The sequence below is a fragment of the Dermacentor variabilis genome, chromosome 10 (genome assembly GCF_050947875.1).
Source record: "Dermacentor variabilis isolate Ectoservices chromosome 10, ASM5094787v1, whole genome shotgun sequence".
In the NCBI taxonomy this organism is placed as follows: domain Eukaryota; kingdom Metazoa; phylum Arthropoda; class Arachnida; order Ixodida; family Ixodidae; genus Dermacentor; species Dermacentor variabilis.
In genome coordinates this window covers 64415103-64428774 of record NC_134577.1, presented here as the reverse complement: position 1 = coordinate 64428774, position 13672 = coordinate 64415103, and the positions used below count along the sequence as shown (strand labels likewise).

At 44.2% G+C, this 13672-nt stretch overlaps 1 protein-coding gene across 7 annotated transcripts in view; it reads right to left on the bottom strand.

The window, feature by feature from the left end:
* Vinc (vinculin) overlaps nucleotides 1-13672 on the bottom strand; it is a 55878-nt gene that overhangs the window by 27475 nt on the left and 14731 nt on the right. For all 7 annotated transcript variants that reach the window (XM_075672875.1, XM_075672877.1, XM_075672878.1 and 4 more), the window contains 9 exons: nucleotides 13354-13572; nucleotides 12076-12268; nucleotides 8641-8786; nucleotides 7982-8074; nucleotides 6988-7057; nucleotides 6001-6149; nucleotides 3587-3652; nucleotides 1569-1680; nucleotides 153-350 (listed from right to left, as the gene is read on the bottom strand). In XM_075672875.1, coding sequence (XP_075528990.1) covers nucleotides 153-350; nucleotides 1569-1680; nucleotides 3587-3652; nucleotides 6001-6149; nucleotides 6988-7057; nucleotides 7982-8074; nucleotides 8641-8786; nucleotides 12076-12268; nucleotides 13354-13572 — 1246 coding nt within the window. The remainder of the gene's footprint in view (nucleotides 1-152; nucleotides 351-1568; nucleotides 1681-3586; nucleotides 3653-6000; nucleotides 6150-6987; nucleotides 7058-7981; nucleotides 8075-8640; nucleotides 8787-12075; nucleotides 12269-13353; nucleotides 13573-13672) is intronic.

The window sequence follows — 13672 nt, the reverse complement described above, 5'->3', positions numbered from 1 at the left end:
TTTCTGGCCAGCCAAAAACTGGCGTCACGACTAGAGAATGCGACTGATCACCCTCTGCGATGGCCAAACTGGTCGCTTGCCACTGTCGCTTGAAAATCGCATATGTGCAGTTGAGCCTTTAAGGCGGAAATAAATCAAAATCATCCACTCACTGCCTTGGAGGCAGTCGGCGGCCTGATTGACCCGGCCAATGAAGATGGGGTCCTCAGAGTTGTCGGACTCCTGCTTGGCCACCATGAGGACACGGTTGGCCAGCCGGGCAATACTCGACGTGTTGTCCACCATCTGCTGGGGCAGCTGCCGGGCCATGGCATCCTCGCACAGCTCGGTGTGCTTCAGGATCATGTCCTCTGCGCAATGGAGGTGGTCCCATCACTCGACAGGGCTCACAGGCTGCATCAAGAACTAAATGAAAGGTGCCTGCTATTGGTCAGGAACAAATAGAATGGAGTATAAAGAACCCCTACACTCTATACCACTCATGATCTAATGCACCTTTATCATGATCACCTTTATCGTGACATGATCCACCTGCCAAATCCTGTGTGAGAGAGACACAGTAACAGCTCCTCCGGTTAAATTCCTGGCTCATTCACACTCAAACTTTGCACGAATGTAGCCTCTCACAGTGAATTTGACTACCATGTTAGGATGCAGCACTCCCTGCTTGTTTAATCCAGAACAAATCACAACTTCACATCACCTGCTGTGATGCAGGACCCAAAACTAACTGTTTCAGTGAAAGGAATGGTGGCTGCCTGTCATTGTGAAGGTGAAACAACAGCATGATGTGCTTCACCAGAACAGTGACAGGTGGCAGCACTGTTCGTTTCACCGAGAAAATATATATGTTCCCCTTCCTGCTAAAATAAGGTTGCTACCACCACCTCTATACGTTTTCTGGGAATTGGCACTGATGATTCACAATCCCAATTTACTCGAAATGAAAAATGCAATCACTGCACTTGAACACAGCAGTAAACAAGGCACACTGCAGCAGCCACACCTGCACAATGGCCGAGAAAGAACAAGTCAGCAGTTTAGCTAGACAAGGCGTTTATACCTTTTTTGTCGGCATTCTGTAATACTGCAGTAGGGTAGTGGCATTTCACTAGCAGAAACACAAGCCAAAAGGCGTGTCTCCGTGAAGCAAAGCAACAACAGTAGTGAGCATGACCAGCAACTGTCAAATCAAATCGCACTGCTCAAGTCTGACCATAGTATTATATATTCCGGAGCAGTCGATACTGCTTGCTTAAGGTTTAGGAATGTATTGCAGTGTTACCAACATGCCTAAACTATCATAATGCTGATCCAATCCTGCAATTTATACGATGGCAATGTTCACAAAGTTTTCAATACAGCAAGAAGGGCATCTCGCGCAAGAATTATAACAGGATGACAGTGATACCTCAGTGCAAGCAATTATGGATCAAAAGTAAGAGTGCAAGCATGGCAGTAGCTAAAATTAGAGCCAACACTAGCCATTCCATCTGCAGGAGACAGCAGTAAGACCCAACATGTTTTTCCTTGCACCGAGCTCACATAAATGAGGCAGCTCAACTTGCCTGTGACCTTGACAAAGTTCGCAGTGTCCGTGGCCTCGTCAGCCAGGTTCCGCATGTGCATCATGCTCTCCGAGTACTGCTTGTGGAGATTCTCGAAATGCTCGTCCGCAGCCTGCAACACGCAAAAGTCCACTGGGCGTGACTCGGCAGTCTTTCCAAACGAGACGAGAATTCCTTTGACTGCGGGAACTACAGCTTGCCAGGTAATTATAGGAGACACTAATTGGCTTCAAGAGTGGTATCAACAAACATGAGCAGCACTCCATACTTTGCAGTAACGCTTTGACATTTAGTGCTGAATTGACACATATGAACCAGTTGGAAGGGGTCAGGAGGTGTATATGCCAGATGTTTGGGCAAAGACCAAGCAATATTTAAAAGGCAGTACAGAAAGGAGGTACCCTTTTTCAGAGGCACACTATCAGCACTCGTAAACAACATAAACTGCGTGCAAATCACTGCTAAGCTATTTTATTAACTAAGACTCACTAGCTGGCTTCTGGCTAATTCTCTGAGACACGTTGCAACTACAGAATGCAAGTTGACCAACGCTCAAGGTAGGCAGGTTCAATTAAGAGGGGGCCTGCCAGAGTGTAGCACCATGTTTTAGACATTCGCCCTCTATAAATTCGCAGGAAATGCATTGGCATTCCATGCAGTCTTGTCCCACAGTGCATAAGGAAGGCTTTCGGAGAAGTGCATAAATGTAGTGCATAATTGCACTACATTTCAATGCGAATTCCCTAACAGACACAGAGTACTTTAAAGTTAGCAACAGCCTCAAACTGCCGCAAAACATGTTGGAGCATCTCAAACATTCCAAAAATGAATTCTTTCACTGCTGGAGCAACAGTCGGGGCTAGTTGAAGGTCAACATTTGTAGACTTGAAAACAAAAAGCTCGTAAACCGTGCAATAAAACGGTGTGTCCCAAGCCTTTTGCAATTGCACTGCAGTGAAGCAATGCTTAGTGATCCACTTTTCACGGTGCCTACGCCCAATACAATACCTGCAGTCAAGGCCACGCATGACAAGTTGACAACAATATCACAGTTATACTGTCACCAACCGATAAGTTGGACTCTACAGCGACCACCGAAACGTCCGAATGATCAGTCCAAAATACCAGATTCGCCAAAAAATAAGCGACTATATTTAATAACAAGTTCTGAACAAAGGTGTTCCATATTCTCAGATTGTCGCTTTTGGAGATGCCTTTAATTTCACGTGACTATAGCGCAATATGCATCGGTGTCTGTGAGCGACAGCCTGCTTGGCACAGCGCTGAGTGCATTATCCTATTACTGTACGGAAACAGTGATGCCAGTCAACGCATCCGGTAGTCATACGAAATTTCACGAGAACAAAGTCATCTACGAAACTTATCGTTTGAGAATACAGCACTGGTAGTTTGTCAACTAGTGTTGCTGCACGCACATGCCCTAGCCCTTTGCCTAAACATTTCGTGGCCATGATTTTCTAGGAATGACTTTCATGCTATTCTTTCTCACGCTTTTTGCGCCTCGTTAGTGGCCAGAGCAACACTCCGCATGCGTCGTCAACGGGATCAGCCGGCCATGAACGGTGGACGATAAGAGTGACGCAGAATCAAGCAGAAGCCATTGCTACAAAATCGTGGCCCTCATCTCAACTAATGTCATGTTGTTGCTACAGATGGACAAAAGTATGTTCAATGCATACACAAATTCTCTTCGGGGACTACTAGATTGAGTAGGCCTCACTAGCTTCGGTTTCACACAGCGCTGGCGACATGGCTGACGACCATGCTGGCGATGTGTAAAAACAGAGTCTGAATTATTGGACAATGTACGGCGAGCTGCCCAAAATTTTGGCCATTCTTGTACATTAGGTCTATGGGGGCTAGTGGCAGTACCACAGGGCTCTTCGAATAATCAAGCAAGTTCGAATTATTGGTGTCTGCATAATCGGTCATTGAGCGTAACTGATGGCGCCCTTTTCAACTTAGTTATATACAAATGTTCAACTGTACATAGATACCTTGTTGTCTGGGTATGTCATGCGGATACGCCCAGCATTCACTAACTGTGGAGTCAAACTCTCCACCTGAAACGGAAAAAAAAAAGAAACATCGTCAAAGGGATTCTCCCAGCTACACATGAAACTGCACTAGATATGACACACCACATGTGCAGTAATAGCACATTTTTGCACACTTACTACTTGTCACAGCACAGCCACAGTCAGCCCACAAAATAGACTAAAAAGTTCACAACTCTAACGCAGCAATCAAAAGAGATTAAAATTCTGTAAACAGCACTCAACAATACATATAGATGGACAAACTTTATGCGTCATTTTGCTTGAAAAGTACAGACTTTCTAGAATCTAAAAAGAAATGTGCGGCCCTAAATCAAAGTTCTGCCTGATAGAGTCACTAGAACTTAACTTTGTTTTTCAAGTGCAACAAATTTTATCAAAATCAATCCAGTGGTTGTTGCATGAGAGCATTTGTGCGTTTCGCAAGTATTTGAATAAGGAAATTAAAGTTGGCCCCAAGCTAAGTCTACCCTCTCTATGAGGGAGCTTTAGCTTGGGGGCTCCAATCTAAATATACAGGAAAGGAGAAATCATTTTTCTCGGCAAACCCTGCACCAAATTTGGTGAAGCTTGTTGCATTTAAAAGAAAAAGTTAAAATCTAATGTCTGATGGTTGCGAATGTTTGATTTAAGGCACCAATCTTTAAAATAACAATTGGCACAAATTGCTTATTTTCAGAAAATGAAACTATTAAGTTTACAACTCTGTAACTCAGCAATTAAAAACAATATCGCAGTTCTGTAAATTGAACCTTATAGCACATCAAAATTGGACAAGATCTATATACTATACATAGCTCTCAAGTAAGACACTAATATGCAAGTAGAACTTTTACAAAACTTTTGTAAACAATGTAACAAATTAACATAAGACATAAATTGACATATTGAATTTGTTTGTTTTGGATGCTCTAACGGATGCAGTTTAGAGAACTGTGATATCTGTTCTCAGTGCAGAGTTACAAATATGTAAGCTTTATACTTTCTTTTTTCAAACATCAATTTTTGAATATTCTTCTTAAAGAATTCAGGCTCTAAATCAAAATTCCGCTTCCAACAGTCGCTAGAATTTAACTCTCTCTCTCAGAAGTCGGCCCAGTGGTTATCTTAGAACATCGCTTCTGCGTTTTGCATGTATTTACATAGGCGGTCTCGGAGTTGGGCCCGAGCTAAAGCTTCCCCTTAAGTCAAGCTGCAGCTTCTCCAACAGCACAGAGACACGGACTTCAAGGTGTGTTTGTGTAACTCGGGCCGTTCTCATGCAGAAAAATTTGTCAAAATTTGCCAGACTAAGCATCTGTGCACTTGAAGACGTAATGTGAGCTTTGTTTAGTGACAAACAATTTACTAGCCACAACCAGAAGTTGTCAAAATCTATGACCTCACACAGAGCTGGTGCGGCTATCATTCGTTTGGCACAGGCGATCCACTATTCATTTTTATGTTGTTTGTGACTCCCAAGCTTTTGTTCATGGTAAGACATGACTAATTGGTATTAGTACTGGTACTGGTACAAGTATAGTTAAGCCTCAATACACCGAACTTGCACATGTAAGTAATTATCAGATGTAATGAAGTAAATCTCAAATTTGGTTGGCCATGTTTCATTTATACTCTTTTTAAACTTTAACAAAATCGAAAATGCACGTTCCAAGACAATAGCAGTTATAGTGAAGCGAATATTTCTTCACTCAGAAGCTCACGGTATGTATTCTGGTAGAATAAATGTCAAAATCTCAGCAAGAACAACCTGAAATAGCACATTCTTGATGCGCGTGCACCTTATGGCCAACAGCAACGCCTGGCTGGCCCGCAGTCAGCTATCCTCATAAAAGAGCTGCATCTGACACCAAAATACCTTCGTTACATCCTGTGTTTCATTACACACTAATATCAGCAAGCACATTTTTGTATTGACACTGCTATATCCATTAATTTATCATATCTGTTTTCATTATATCAATAATCAACTTTATTTGATTCTATATTTAAAATCTGACCATTCAAACACCTCCAAACCGTAACATATATGTGCTTTGCAATAAAGTCAACGCACCATCCCTCTATGTCTTTCTCAGTTTCAATGCCTGAAAGGCCCTTTGACAGTTACATTAGTTTCACAAGCCTACCATGTTCATAACTTAGTGAATGTTTAAGTATCATAGAGATTTGCCACTCCGCTGCCTGTGTCTCAGAACAACGGTGGGTTCAAAAGCATTATTACAGCATGTCCTGCCAAGGCCTGTCACCTCGTCACAACCTTGAAAAAAAACTGCTTCTACACTGACCCAAAAGTTAGAATGCTGCAATAGGGCAATGAGTGTGAGTGAAGCAATGATCAAATGGAGCCTCGCCTGAGCTGCTGAGGACAAGAGCGCCTCGGCAAGCTTCTTGTTGGACGCGCCGCCGAGAGCAACGTTTCGTGCCGTGCGAGCCGCCTTCTGCGAGAACTCGGTCAGATTGCGAGCCTTGTCCTGGAAGTTCGCTTCTCTGTTGGGCGTGCCTGTGAAAGGTGAAAACACGTGTCGACAGAGTCATCGAGACTGTCCATTGTGGCAAATAAACAATTTTTTTTTTTTTAGTCATTGCAACAGAACAGTCCAGTTAACAGTTCTAGTCAACATTAAGAAAAATTAGAGTAGACAGATCAAGAAGAATTCAGCCGATGACAACATCGAATACTGTGGAGTGTATAATTAGAATATCTGGAGGCATAGCGCAGACTTTTTGCACGCATGCCTGCAGCATGTGTTTCTGGAAGGGCTGGGGAAGGAAGGCCAACATGCATTCTCAAAAACTTTGCTCTTAGCACAAACCTCTTGTGGGACACATGCAAACTTTATTAACGATGGTCTAACTTTAGACAAAGCACACAAGCAGCGGAAAACTTCTAACAGCAGAAACTGATAAGTGAGACTTCTTCAGTGACTTTGTTGTAGCTCATTTTACCTGCTTCAAGGACTATAGCGAATAAACTTGTTCAAAGAAAGGGCCTTTCTGGTATATGACGTCTTGCACCACCCATCTTTGAACACCTTTAAAAGATGTTTTGTGATCCGAATTTGTTTTTCATTAAACATGGCACAACATTCTCAGAGTCGTAGAACAAGCTTAATTTCGTAAACATTATGGAAAACTTGAGAGACTTGGCAGGAACAGGATAACCACAGTCATAAGCGAGTGCCTGTCCTGTTTACCTCGCCTCTCTTACTTTCCTGCTTTTTCTTTTTTTTTTTCACTCTACGCAATATTTGCAATGCATTTCCAACTAGCCTAACAGCCAGCCGTGCTATTCACGGAGCCAAGGTCCTCGAAATCATGCAACACAGCAGCAGGCTCACCCTCCGGAGCGTGCACAGCCTCGGTGAACAGTTTCAACGGAGTGGTGATGTCGATGAAATCCTCGACCACCTGCATGCAACAACACCATCAAGGCGATTACAATGCTCAAAGGTAAGCCTGTACCTTTGCTTGGGATTTGCCTACGAGGTTAATAACCTTTGTTCTCAGAGAACCTGTCCGTTATTAAAGACACTGTTGCGATAGAACATCACAGTAACTCCAGATATGGTAAATTTCTTGTTACAGTGAACAATGCCATAGGTATCAATTGAATTCTTACGATTCCTATGGAAAAATAGAGAACACGACATAGCAAACTGCAGAAATATACAAATTAATTGTTGCAAACATACCTGCTTGAACAACCTACATCACCACCAAAACAAGCCCTTTTAAAGCAATCATATAGAAAAAAGACTGTGTGTAGTTACCGATGAGCCACTAATTCTGCAACAGACTCCTAGAGAAACTTTGCATCAACCTTCACCATGACTCCTCGCCAACTATGACCTTTCACCAATTGAGGCAGTTGAATACGGATTGGTGCAGTCAGCAACCCCTGCTACTGTTATTCTAGATATGCTCATGACTATGATCACCCAGTATACTGCTCACACTCTTATAATGCCCACTGTTTCCTTGCATTGTCATTAGCCATCTGTTTTCGTCATCTTGCCGACATCGCCATAGAGTGATGAAGTTCCTCATGCAGCATGAAAACAAAAAATGCATTGACCCTACAATGACGTACAAGTCGTGAAAAAAAAAGGCAGTGCCTAAGTATGGCAATGAAATATCACTTGGCTTCGTCAATTTACCTTTGCAATTTATTTTACTTCAGATGTTCTGTCACCTATGGCCATACACAGTGTATAAGCACTTTCCTTGAATAAAAATTCTATTGCGATGCACATGCCTTATCTATTTGCTTTGTCTCTTTTCTTTTGCCCGTGCTACAACATGCTGCCCAGGCATAGCTGTGGCCCCCCTTACCCTGTTGACGAGGGCCTTCTGAATCTTGTGCTTCAGTTCGAGCAACTTGGACGAGATGAGTCGGGCAGTCTGCAGCGCCTCGGGAGAGTTGCCCTGTTTATAACAAACAAGGTCAAAGGTGAACACATCAACAGAGACAAATACGAGTTTAACAATGTTCGTATAAGGATCACTATTCTGCAAAGAAGTGCAAATGAGAAGGACCGAAAATAGAACACCAAGACAAGGATAAAGAAGCTTGTGTTAAGGAAGAGTACAAGATGAGGAGGAAGAAAACAGGACCAGGCAAAAAGGACTGGGCAACACTTCACCAAAAAGCCTAAACTTCACATTTCCTTTGGAACACCGAAGTCACCTGTCTATTTACTGCAAAAAACTGCCCAGTGTCTTCCTTCCATCCACATAACACCATCTGTATTACAAGCATTCCTGAGGAGCACTTGTTTTCCCAGTGGCCAATCTCATGCCCAAGTCCTCAATCACACAACATTAAAGACAAGCACAAAATGAAGACAAGAAAGAAAACTGCCCAATCGTCCAGCTGAAGCTCCCGCCCTCATTTTCATTCCGTGCTCGTTTTGCTAAATATGCCGAACGCTTGCCAACGCACCCAACAGCATGCCTTGCTAAGGGAACATCAAATGCGTAAGCACACACACCTGGCCTCGCCTGCACAGGTCCTTGAGCTTGCGTGTGAGCGAGTCAATCTCGTTGCATAGCTGGACAATTTCGGCTCGCTGCGGCATCGGGCAGCTCTCCGCAGTCCGCCGGCCTTCCTCCACCGTCAACTGGATGGCATGCTCACCTGAAAGATGGAACAAAACAACATGGAAGTTACGGGCTATGTTTGATTCATGCGTGATTCCCAGCACCAGTGCCACAAAGTTTAGGTAGTGCCAGTGAAGCATGTACGTGGTGCCACCGGTGCCAATAAACCACACTGCTCGCATTTTTTGATCAAGTGCTGGGGTACAGGCAGTGTCGTCTGCTTGGCCAAATCGCTAGGTGGCCCGGCATGTGTGGATGCTTTTTCGGCTCTGTGCAAGCTTCTTGTGGCTTTCAGGGTACTTCCCCGCCACTGCGCCATGAACAAAGTTGCTTTTTTGGTCCGGCAGCGACAGTGCGGACAATCAAACAAATCCCGTGGGAGCAGGCAAACACACGTTTACAGTAGCGCCCGCAACAAATTTCAATGTACTGGAGACTCAGCTCTGTTGAAGCAAGTCGAATGGACCTATAGAGACAAGGCTACATTGACTTCTTAGAGGTGGGTAGCTCACAACACATAATCAACAAGCAACAATGCAACAAGGGTGATATTGCAAAAATCACATCACTTGTCACAAGCAGTCGATGACAACAGTTTTTTTTCTGGTCACGTAAACAACTGTCTCTCTCATAACATTAACAAGTAAACCTTTCACAGAGCCTTCACCGTCAGAGATACATACATCCATAATTTTCTAGCAGAAGACGCTGTCTTTATGAACCGCCAACGCTGTGAGTAAGCAGCGGCAAAAGACCACGGATAACAATAGACCAGTTTCATTAATGGCAGGGTAGCTTTTCTGTGATGCATCATGCCCAAAAAATTGCGATCAAGATATTGCCTAGTGCTTGAATATGTGCACAGCTGTTGATTTTCTTTGTGCAGTGCGTGCATGTGAAGCACACAAAATTATTTGGTGTTCAGTAAGCAACATGCGTTCAACTCTAAGCTGCTGTTTTAGTGAAGAGGACTGCCACCACATTTGGGACGACCAGTCATATATGGGGAAAGCCAACTTGACAGATTTAAAAGGGGCGTAGAAAATAGTGCTGTGCTGTCTGTAGGAAATATAGGCCATTGTCCTTTGAAAATTGACGCTATAAAAATTTGGAGTAACCCAATATAAGAGAGATACACTAAGGCTGGCAATTAGCCAATTTGGTACTTCTGCTATGATGCCAGCAACTGAATCTTTGCAAATTATTACATGGCAAAGGTTTTCTGATGATGCCCAGAATATGATGGCCAGAATGCTGCTGAAATGGTCAATCCTTTGCACCTTTGTGCTGTTCATGCTTTATTGCATTAGATATGATAGAATGCAATACATAAAAGTAGTTATAATATCTGAGCTGTGTGTTATCAAAAATTTTAGCTATGTACGTGGCTGCCCCATTTTGGGTAATGGTGTGTTGCAAAAAAGCCAGCTGACATTTCTGACTTCCAACAATTTTCTTGCGTTAAATAAAAGTCACAACTCCTTAAACAAAAATAAAATAAAACAATGGCAAGTGTCCAATCGTCCTAAATAATTTACTAAAATACTTGTTTCTGCAAACCAGTTTCAATTTTGGGACCTAGGGAGGTGGATGCATTACGACGTCACAATACACTGACTCACTCCAGTACCATGATCACTGTGGCTATCCCACCTGAATTCAGTCAAAATAAATGCATACAAAACATTTGTTTATTAAAGCAATCGCTTTCTTTGGCTCTTTCCCATGTTTTCGTGGTTGGAGTGTCTGGCCTCCGTGTCATTTCTTCTTGGCCATGCAACTTGCGCAGGCATTCCACTGTCTTAATACAGTTTATAATGCTGCTGTTGTCATTCTGTCATGTCCAATCGTTGTCACACTGTCATAATTCCATTGCCATGATGCTGCCATGGTCACACTGTTGGCGTTGCACCAACATTCCTGCGTTGTCACACCCTCGCCACTGTTTCGTCATCGTCATTGTGCTATCATCATTCCATTACCGTCATGCTGCTGTCACACCATTGCTGTAGTCACACCTCGTCGTGCTGTCTCATTGTCACACTGTTGTCATTAAGCTGCTGTCATGCTGTCGTCACGCTGCCACCACTGTCAAACTGTTGTTATTGTTTCATTGTCATCACAGTCATCTTGTCATCGTTGCACACTTGTATCATACACAACCAATCATCTCAGAAGTTCTGCAGCACGAAACTATCCCTTTTAAACAATCATCCCTCATCAAATTTTTAAAAGTGTTTTTATTATTTTTTTATTGAGCAGCACCGTCATATCTAATCATTATTGCTTTATCAGCAAATTTTGTTCAGTGTCATGAGATCATGATGGTGTCTATGATGCCAGGCATGTAAAGACCCAACCTAAGTATCAAATTAAATTATCCTAAAGTCAAGGTTTTCCTGAGAAATTTTTGAAAGGTGGAGGTCTTGCGACTGGGGGGTGGGAGTTATGCGTGCAACCAAGCCGCCCCCCCCTTCTCTCTCTTACTTTCTTTTTATACAACCATTTCGCCATTTTGAATTGTAAATGCAGCAATTTTGCTTTTTTGGCACCCAGTAATGAAACCAACACTAGCCAGCAATGTGTCCTATCCCAATCACCGAACTTCACCAGGGCGAAAAAAATTCCCAGGTTGCCATTATCAAAATGCGCACGAAACAGGTGCCAGCTATTGAGTTATTCTGTATCAGCCAATAGAAACACCTCCTGTGTCCACATGGCAGCAGTAATGAATTGTGGTGATAGTTTTGTTCTTAATTTTTTGTTTGCTTCTTTTGCTGTTATTTGTGCATGGCTAAATATGCCACTGTGGCTATCAAAAGCTCAGATTTCTCCTCTTGACAATGGTTCCAAATGGCGGCTTTGCATCAATGAAAACTTGGTGCAATGGCATCTCCCCACACCTTATTTTTTACTCGATTCTTGTCTACAGCGCACTAGAAAAATGCAATTACCTCAGCTTCCACGTCACTTTTCTCTCTAATATTTGCCCATGTGATAAAAGAACACGCGAGGATCGCGGAAGAAAAAAAGAACGACTTGGAAATATTTGCCAGTCAACTGGAGAGGTGCGCGGTGAACACAGAGTAGTGGGCGGTGAACAACAGCGGTGAACAGTAAACCAGAGTGGTGGGCGGCATTTCCACCGCCGCTCACCATGGGGAGAACCCTGCTTAAAACTGTTTCCCAACCTCCATAATCGCCAAGTGTAGTCCTTCTATGTGCCAAAAGCACATCGAACTTTGTAAAAGTGCTTCAGTGCTCCTTTAAAAGGGTTTGTTAAATGGGTTTAGCAGTGAATGGAGCAAGGTACTGCTGTCACCTACCGAGGCCACGGTCTGAAACACCAGGGTTGACCAGCCACTTAAGCGCCTGTTCCACGCGGCCGCCCACGGTGTGTGCCAGCTGCTGGATGCCGCTACGCTCCACGTTGGTGATGGCCTGGCCAATGAGGTTGTTCAACTCGCGCAACTTGAGGCCAACACCGCGAGCCAGCGACTGTGCCTGGGGCGACGCACCCTGCGTGGAAGGACGACACAGCAGGATCGGTAACCAGCACATGGTGAAACATTTTGCATGCTGCAAGGATGGCTCCCCTGACAGCCAACAAGCAGTGGCTCACCAGTAGTGCACTGATCGTCAGTTTCAGGTGGAACCATAGGCGTGAACAGGGTTGCCCATTAGAAGGGGGGCCTAGGCCCACTGAAGTCCCCTTCCCCCATCTCGATGGTGTGACTTTTGTCAAACAAACCCACCTAATCCCCATGCAATCGCCACACCCGCAGAGAGCACAGAGTTGCTGCGCATACAAGGATGAGAGACGTTGGGACAGTGACAAATGGAAAAAAAAAATTACTAATTTTTAAAGAACTCGGGAAGGTGCGCTGAAGTTGATCGAAGCTACACGCTCTCGGCACTTTCTATCCAGCGCACTGCAACTGCAGCGGAAAGGCAGGCAGGTAGTTTTGGTTAGGAAAAATAAAACTTTTCAGGATAGCCTACCTTACCTTTTTTGCCAGTGGTCCATTTGCAATTTGCATGCACCCCCCTCACTGACCAGGGGGGGGGGAGTCAATAGCCCCCTTGCGGGCACAATTTAACATGCAATTCTGTGCACATTTTAATGGCGACACCCTTGCTGCATTGTTGGGTGCCAGAGCATGAAGAGCAAGACGCCCAATGTGGTCTCGAACTGTTTCAAAGCACCAGAAACAGCAGTGACCCCTCATTTCCTGATGTCAAACAGTCATGGAAAAATGGCGGATGCTGTTTATAGCAGTGGCTTAGGGGCAGCGATCTCAAGCTGAAATTTTGAGTTAAATGAGGACCAAGAGCCCAGTTTCTTTGTGTGTGCATGACCATATAGGGCCCTCTACTATCAGTTACAATAATAAACCGAGAACACTCGAACGACTGCGTCATGGCCCCTTTAATGTACATCTAAATCAAACTACACAAGCATTCTTGCATTCCACCTCCATAGGAATGCAGCTACCGCACATGGGAACCAAGCCTGTGACCTTATGCTCAGCTACAAGTAAATGCGCACCTGATGTCTACGATAGACAGCTAGAAGAAAATAGGGAAATGGTTGCAACACTAACCTTGCCCTCCTGGCGCAGTTCACACAGGGCGTTGGTCATAGACTCGAGGTCGCCGCAGAGTTTGCGGATAGCGTCACCATCGGCAGGCAAAGATCGGTCGGCAACTCGCTTGGCATAGTCAAGGATGTGCCGCAGCGACTTCTCACCAACTCCGCCGGTGACAGCCATTGGGTCCTCCAGCCAGTCATGTGCAGACTGGATCTTGCCTGCGATTGCGTTCTGAGGACACAACAGATAAGAGGGCGGTGGAAACATTTAACTCTTGTCTGAACGGGCTCGCACGGTCACTGGGTGTAATGAAACAACATTCTCACAACAC